The sequence below is a fragment of the Nicotiana tabacum genome, chromosome 11 (assembly GCF_000715075.1).
Source record: "Nicotiana tabacum cultivar K326 chromosome 11, ASM71507v2, whole genome shotgun sequence".
Taxonomy (NCBI): domain Eukaryota; kingdom Viridiplantae; phylum Streptophyta; class Magnoliopsida; order Solanales; family Solanaceae; genus Nicotiana; species Nicotiana tabacum.
Genome location: NC_134090.1, coordinates 29,876,369 through 29,884,400, shown reverse-complemented (window position 1 = coordinate 29,884,400; position 8,032 = coordinate 29,876,369). Strand labels below are relative to the sequence as shown.

The 8,032-nt window shown below is 37.2% G+C and overlaps 1 protein-coding gene across 1 annotated transcript; it reads left to right on the top strand.

Moving 5' to 3' along the window:
• Positions 1 to 2,734: 2,734 nt before the first annotated feature.
• LOC107778359 (putative pectinesterase/pectinesterase inhibitor 51) lies at positions 2,735 to 7,714 on the top strand. Its single transcript, XM_016598608.2, has 2 exons — positions 2,735 to 3,878; positions 6,897 to 7,714. The coding sequence occupies exons 1-2, from the start codon at positions 2,924 to 2,926 to the stop codon at positions 7,583 to 7,585; spliced, it is 1,644 nt and encodes a 547-aa protein (XP_016454094.1). The 5' UTR covers positions 2,735 to 2,923; the 3' UTR covers positions 7,586 to 7,714.
• The last annotated feature ends 318 nt before the right edge of the window (positions 7,715 to 8,032 follow it).

Sequence of the window (8,032 nt, the reverse complement as noted above, 5' to 3'; positions counted from 1 at the left end):
CTATCATCATATTTTGGGCTGAATGCCATATTTGGGCCTCGTGCCAACTATTTGAACCTTTAGGGGATTTTTATTGATATTCCCTCACTGTTTTGACTTTATACTTGAACTCAGTCATGCTATATTCCACTGTTTTCATAACTCAGCCATGTTTACTCTATTTTAACATTTAAATGATCTTTTAAATTTTATTTTGAGCTGAAAATCATGTTTTGCTATTGCCCGAGTGGCTTGTGAGAATTTTGACTGAGTAAGGCCGAGGACCTATATTGTGAGGAAACGTTGATTATGATTATGAGGTCGAGGGCCTGAGATATGTACGCCACGAGGAGGCTTGTTGATATGAGGCCGAGAGACTAGTGATGATGCCACGAGATGGCTTGATATTGCGCTTGGGCCGTAAGGGGATCCTCCAGGAGTCTGCACACCCCAAGTGAGCACGGGTGCCCATTGTGATGTGAGTTATAGCCCGAGGGGCTGGTATTGTTCTAAGATATTGCCCGAGGGGAGAATTTGTTGATATTGAGCTAGAGGGGCGAACCTTTATGTGTTTATCTTTCTTATTGTCTATCATTTACCTGTTTAATTGTTGAAAAAGCATTTCATGAAGTTTAAACTGAACTTAAATGATTTTACATATCTTTACTGATTTACTGTTTCTACTGGTTTTACTGTTTCATTATAGCCTGTAATGTGCCTTACGTGTTTTGATATCTCTCAGTCGTTTATTTATGATTATTACTCACTGAGTTGGAGTACTCACTTTACTCCCTGCCCCCATGTGCAGATTCAGGCGTTTCTGATCCTGCTAGTGAGAGTTGAGAGCTCCCGACAGACTTCGGAGTCCACAAGGTAGCTGTTTGGCGTCCGCAGTCCCATGTTTCTCCCCCGTTATCTTATTTATATCTCTTTATCGGTTATTCTACAATAGTTTAGTAGGCATTTCAGATTTGTAGCGTATTGATAGATGCTCATGACTAGCGACACCCCGGTATCGGGCTGTGTTGGGTTACTTTCCGCAAACTGTATTGTTAACTACTTACTTTTGGATTATTTTTTATGTATTAGACTTAATTCTTGTTGTTTAATTGCTTAAAACTGAATTGAGAACGTGTCGATTGGCCTTGTCTTCACGAGAGACGCCATCATGACCGGGTCCAAGTTTAGGGTCGTGACAGAGATCCTCACCACCGGAAGGAGGAGCCGCCGACAATGGAGTGGTGTCGGAAACTTCGTCATGTATGCGAAGGGTTTATGCATGACATCTCAACGATGAGAAGTGTGTTACTAAACCTAAAGAAAGAGGTGATGACTAAATAAGAAGGAGAGAAATGGAATCGCAAAAACAAAGCTGATAACAAGAACTGGTAAAGAGGATCGAAGAAAGATAATGTTCATGCAAGGAGGAGAATGGCGGAAACTTCTGAAAAAATGAAACCCTCATCTATTTATAGGGCTGGATGGTGTGAGAATCGAAGTGAAGGATTGTCAATGGCACCAAAACCAAAACGACAAGCACCCGGATGCTGTCTCGGGAAGATGCGTAATGATGATGCATGTGGCAGTGACGTCACATCATGGTAACCATACCAATCATGACTCCGCTGGTTGTGTCGTTCTCTCGATCTTGGTCGACCCGACATGATTTAATAGCCAACTTCTCCCGCGACAAAAATGAATAATGTCCACTTATCGAGGACGTGCAGAGCTACGACCTCAACAAGCGGAGGGACTAACTGTATAGGTCCAAATTTGGTAACCACGGTAACGGATAAGCAAGACAAAGGATGGAGTCGACCATGATATAACGACCGAACGTCGTCCGTATAAAGGTTGATGCCAGAAGCGGCCAGCCGAGATAAGAGAGTAACAGCAGCATAGGTTCAGAGATGGATATAACGAATATTCCTTTGGATATTCTTTGTGTTGTACTTTTTAGAATTTTTGGAAAATATCCCTTATAAATAGGAAAAGATAGGGAACAAAAGGGGATCTGCTCTTTTGACCAGAAAATATTGTAAAAGGTTGACAGAAGAATATACAAAGAAGTTATCTTATTCATTGATTTATTCAAGCATATGTTGTTCAATCTTTATCCATAAATCTCAAGATTCCATACCCACCTTGACTTCTGACTTTTCTGCGTCGCCATCAGAGAAAAGGATCATCCCAATCGTATAATAATTCTGTAGTAAATTGTTTCCTAGTACATTCCTTGTCGTTATTTACAGTCGTTACACATTTGTGCTATCATATTTATTGTCAATCCAAACACATTAAATTCGCTATTTAATGCTCTTAAGCTCTACTCGTTAAACAAGTACTCTATTTACTCGGTCTAGAATTTATTAGGTTCAACTAAGATTCACTCTTTAACTCATCACTGATTGGTTTAGTAATTATTTACTCAAACAAATATAAAGTTTGGACTAAATTTATTAGGTTAGGCCGAACCCGTACTTTGATCTCTCTAGCTGTGCCACTGCCTTGATGTATTGGATTTTTTTTGTTTTCATACTCCGTCATATTTTAATACTCCTTCCATTTCAATTTATGTGAACATATTTGACTGGGCATAGAGCTTAAGAAAAAAGAGAGACTTTTGAAATGATGTACATATATTTTGGGTAGTTATAAATCATTATATAAAACTAAATCATTTTCAAATATAAAAAATAATTATTCTTTTTAGTACGAACTAAAACAGAAATAGATTCGCATAACTTGTAATAGGGGAGTATAAATTAAGATATCATCCAGAAGAGGTGTTCCCACTATAATTCAAATATCTTGTCAAATTTTCCGGCATATTTGCGAATATTTACAGACGCTATTTTGTATAAAAACGGCACCACCATGCTCTAGAGCAGAAAACCTGGAAAAACCTCATCATTTCGAAACTTTAAGTTTCTTTTTCATTTCAATGGCTTCGTTTTTTACTCTAACAGTCCTCTCCATACTTCTCTTCTTTTCAATCTCCTCCGTCAGTGCTCGTCACCACCAGCGGAATTCGCCGGAGTCATCTACGACGCCGTCAATTGCGGCTGAGATCCAAGGAGCTTGCAAGGCCTCGCGGGACCCACCGACTTGCGAGTCCGTGTTAACGGTCTCCGGCAACTTGCCGTCTGAGCTGGCAACACCGTTAATCATTCAATCCGCCGTTAAAGTCGTTTCACAAAACAACGCCGAGGCGATAGACATGGTGAATGCAATCATGGACGCGTCCGCAGGGAATCAGAACCTTACGGACTTGGTGAGGATCGGTATTGAGGTTCTAGGATACGCAGATAATAGGATCGAGCTAACGGCTCAGGTGTTGACACGTGGCAAGATAAAGGACGCACGTGCATGGATGAGCGCCGTGATGATTTACCAGTACGACTGCTGGTCCGTTGCAAAACGCGTTAACGAAACCATCCAGGTGGACAAAACCATCTCGTTTTTGAACTCGTTGATCGGGTACAGCAGCAACGCATTGGGTATGCTGGTGAACTACGACATTTACGGGGACGATACCGGGTCATGGGCCCCGCCCAAAACAGAACGAGACGGGTTTTGGGAAGGTTTGGATTTAGACGGGTCGGGTCATGATGTAAAGGGTGGGGTGCCTTCTGGGTTGAAACCGGATGTTACAGTGTGTAAGGAAGGAGGCTGTGACTATAAGACAGTGCAGGAAGCGGTGAATGTTGCACCGGATAATGGGCTGACCCGGAAGTTTGTGATATGGATCAAAGCCGGGTTGTATGATGAGATTGTTCGGGTCCCGTTTGAGAAGAAGAATGTGGTATTTTTGGGTGATGGAATGGGCAAAACTGTCATTACAGGTTCCTTGAATGTTGGTATTAATGGCATCAACACTTATGAGACTGCAACTGTCGGTAAGTGATTTATTGGATCAGTTTTAATAATTACAAATCTTTATGTTTCAATAACAAAATTCTTTTTCTCTATTTTGGACTATACAAAATTTGATTTTTTAAAAATATCTTTGGAAACAAGCCAAGTAACGGTTGGACAGAATTGCTCCTATAGTAGCTAGACTTCTTTTTTGTGTGTGTTATTTTGTAAAATAAGCGTAAATTTCTGCATAAACAGAGATATACTTTAAAAAAAACGATGACTCTGGCTGCTTGGCCACTGAATGAATGCATCTCCAAGCGCCGATGATGTTCACGAGTTGTTTAGGGCTAAATTTTCTTTCGCGGTTAGTTTTCTTACTTCTCCATTGGCATTAATTTTAGGGAGAATGACACAGTTATTCACAAAAATAAAATTATTTACCCTTACCTATCCATTTATTTTTTCTACCCATAAACTAATTACATTTTTACCCATAATAATTTTTGTGAGGAATTTTTTCTTTATTCTCCAATTCTTTTTTATTTCTATGCTTCTTTTTTTTTTTCTTTTTTCCTTTTCTAATTTCATTTAACTTGTTTTTTATATTCTTTTCCTCTTCATAATCTAATTTCATTTACTTTTTTTACTATTTTTTATTATTTTTTTATACTATTACTAAAGAAAAATCAAATTGTGTACCAATTAAATGTAGCTAATACAACCAAAAAATATTAACTAACATATGATACCAGTATAGTATATAGCTATACCAACAGGGTATACAATTGTACGCAAAGAGTTAAAAAAAATTAATTCAATTATTAAACTGAAATAATATCAGCTGTCAATAAAAATTTCAAAAAATTCTAAAAAGATCTAATTGTAAGAGTATACCGTTACATTATATAGCATTCTATAATTTTTTTTTTTTTTTTTGCATTTTCAATTTGCCCTCACGCTGGGTAAAAGCTTAAAGCAAATTAAAAAGAAAAATGCAAGTGAATTTACGGGTAATAAGTATACTATTATAGTATATTGTATACTATTACAGCATACTATTATGGTATATTGCATATTATTATAGTATACTATAACAATAAATTGTATACTATAATAGTATACTGTTGCAGTATAAATATACTTCTATAGTATATTGTATACTATAACGGTATACTGTTAGATAACTGTGTTTTTCTTCGATTATTACAATATAACCGTTGCGGTATATTGTAAACTATAATAGTATACTGTTGCAGTATAGCTATATATTCCTACAACATATTGTATGTCGTAGCGGTATACTATTGGGTAGCTGTATTCTTCTTCTATTTTCAGCTGAAAATTTCGATCTCAATCACCTCAAATCAACTCCAAATGCTATCAAATCTCAGTATGAACTTCCAAAAGGTACTATAAGCAATATTTAACAGCACCCACTTTGAATCAAACAAGAAATCTTCAAAAATAAAATTGAGCTTCAAGCCCAACAATGGTGGATATTCAAATACACAAAAAAAATTAGATCTGGGAAACTTACTCGAAGATACTATAAGCAATATTTTATAGCACCCACATCGAATCAAATAATAAATTTTCAAAATAAAATTTCAAATTCTGGAGCTTCAAGCTCAACAATGGTGGGTCTTCATACACACATAAAAATCATAAAAAGAGGAGGTAGAGCAATAGCTTGGGTTGACCCTCTTAATGAAGATCGATCTGGCAGAGGAGAAGTAGATCCATTTAAATCCACTACCAAGTAAGCTTGCAAAAATGAAGTCAAATGTTTTAACATTCTGTAGTTCAAATGCGAAGGCAAATAGCTGTGGGCCGGATAAATAGTCTTGGTTGCATAAGTAGGAAAAGTAAATAGTTTAGATTTGGGTATTTAAGGGTAAATAGTTTGAGCTTAATGATTATAAAGTGAGATTTTTTCTTAATTTTACATGGTTAGCGTGAAAAGAGGAGGTAAAGCCATTGTCCCTATGGGCTTGCTCCAACCAGCAAGGCGATGTAGCCTTTGTGGTACGGGTTCACTTGAACTCATGGGATAACCCATTTTTTTTAGATAACATGAAACATAAATATTTTATGTGAAAATTCACTAAAATTTCATTAAAACTTAGTAGATTAGAACACATCAAAGTTTAAGTCATAAATCTGCCTATGCCCAACAGAGAGCATGATGGTGTAGGACGTGCAAAGTGCAAAATCATTGCATTTGGTGTAACCCTTTATTTTTATTTTTATTTTTTTGAAGCCAACACCCAGGCTATACTGATTTGTGGTGATTTTGGGTGGGGGTTGGTGGAATCCTACCTGTCTATATAATTATCCAAGATAATTACACAGAGGAGGGCATAAACTTTAGCATCCAGTATTACACGGAGAATGAGAGCTATTATTCTTGTATATATTTTGAAAGCACAACAAAATAGAGATTGAAAGAGGGCCTCTCTTCCATGTTAAAATATTGATTAGTACTTAGTGATACCAGTAGTACCTCTAAGAGTTGACAGAAGTGATTAACCATTATCAGATAAAAACTGTCCCTTTTTGGTTCTAATTCTAAAGTGATGAACATAATTTAACCATTGTGATCATTCTTCACTAAAGCTTTGACACTGCTAGAGAGTAGAGAGTGAGATGGCTTGCTTGAAGAACATCTCTTGTCTGGTTGTATTTAAGACTTACTATGTTATTGTTCAAGTTGCATGATATTGGAAGTAGTGAAAACAAATTCTAAAGTGAGAGTAAAATCTGCAGATCGCCATTGCCTGCTGCAGTCAGGGGCGTATCTAGCTTATTAATGACTGGTTCAATTGAACCCATAACTTTTGACGCGGAGTAAAAATTTATATGTAAAAATTCATTAAAATTACAAAAATAGTAGATATGAACCTATAACTTAAAAATATAATAGGTACAATGCTAAAAACTTTAAAAGATAAACTCATAGAGCTTAAATTGAGGATCCGTCTCTGGCTGCAGATATATTATTTGATGAACTGTCGTAGTTTTGAGTAGTTCTAACGTTTGTATTACTCCTAAAACAGGAGTTGCTGGTGATGGATTCATGGCCAGCGGTATCACCTTCCAAAATACAGCAGGTCCAAACGCCAACCAAGCAGTGGCATTTCGATCCGACAGTGATCTTTCAATTATAGAGAACTGTGAATTCATCGGCAATCAGGACACCATATACGCCCATACATTGCGCCAATACTACAAGTGCTGCCGCATCCAAGGCAATGTAGACTTCATTTTTGGGAACTCAGCTGCTTTCTTCCAAGAATGTGACATCCTAATCGCACCTCGGCAATTCCATCCCGAAGAGGGAGAGACGAATCCTGTGACGGCTCATGGCAGGATAGACCCTGCACAGTCAACTGGATTTGTCTTCCAAAATTGTCTGATCAATGGAACAGACAAATACATGGCCTTGTACTACAAGAATCCCGAGGTGCACAAAAATTATCTGGGAAGGCCATGGAAGGAGTATTCGCGGACCGTCTTTATACAATGTACTTTGGAGGTTCTTGTTTCAGCTGATGGGTGGTTGCCTTGGAACGGTGATTTCGCGTTTAGTACACTTTACTATGGAGAATATAGAAATACTGGTGCTGGAGCTAATACAGCAGGACGAGTGCCATGGAGTAGCCAAATCCCAGCTGAGCATGTCAACTCATACTCTGTACAAAATTTCATTCAAGGGGACAAGTGGATTCTACGTCTTCTTGATTAACTTGTAATGCTAAAAGTACATAGTAAGTCGAGCTCAATTCATCGAATGTGATTACACAACATCAACTTCTGTACAACTGCGGTAAAGTAAAAAATCAAATGTAAGATATATCTTGCCAAGAGTTTTAAATTAACTCTGTCATGACATATAGTTCCTGGAGCTCTTGTTTTTGGTAAAAGGAGTTAGGTGTTTGTTACCACATTGTCTGGTGTTTCAATTACTTGTATGTACTACTAGAGATGTGACATATTGTAGAAGTTTACATTTTTCCGAAGTTGTTGAAGTGTTGCAAGTTTTGTGAAACATATAAAACTCTAAAAGACCTAATTCTTCCATGCATCAAAATATGATTATTCCTTTTAAAAATTCACAATGTGGAAGAATATAAACCACTTTAACTATTATGCACCAATGAACTTTTTATGTCCAGAGTCTATTCTCACAGGT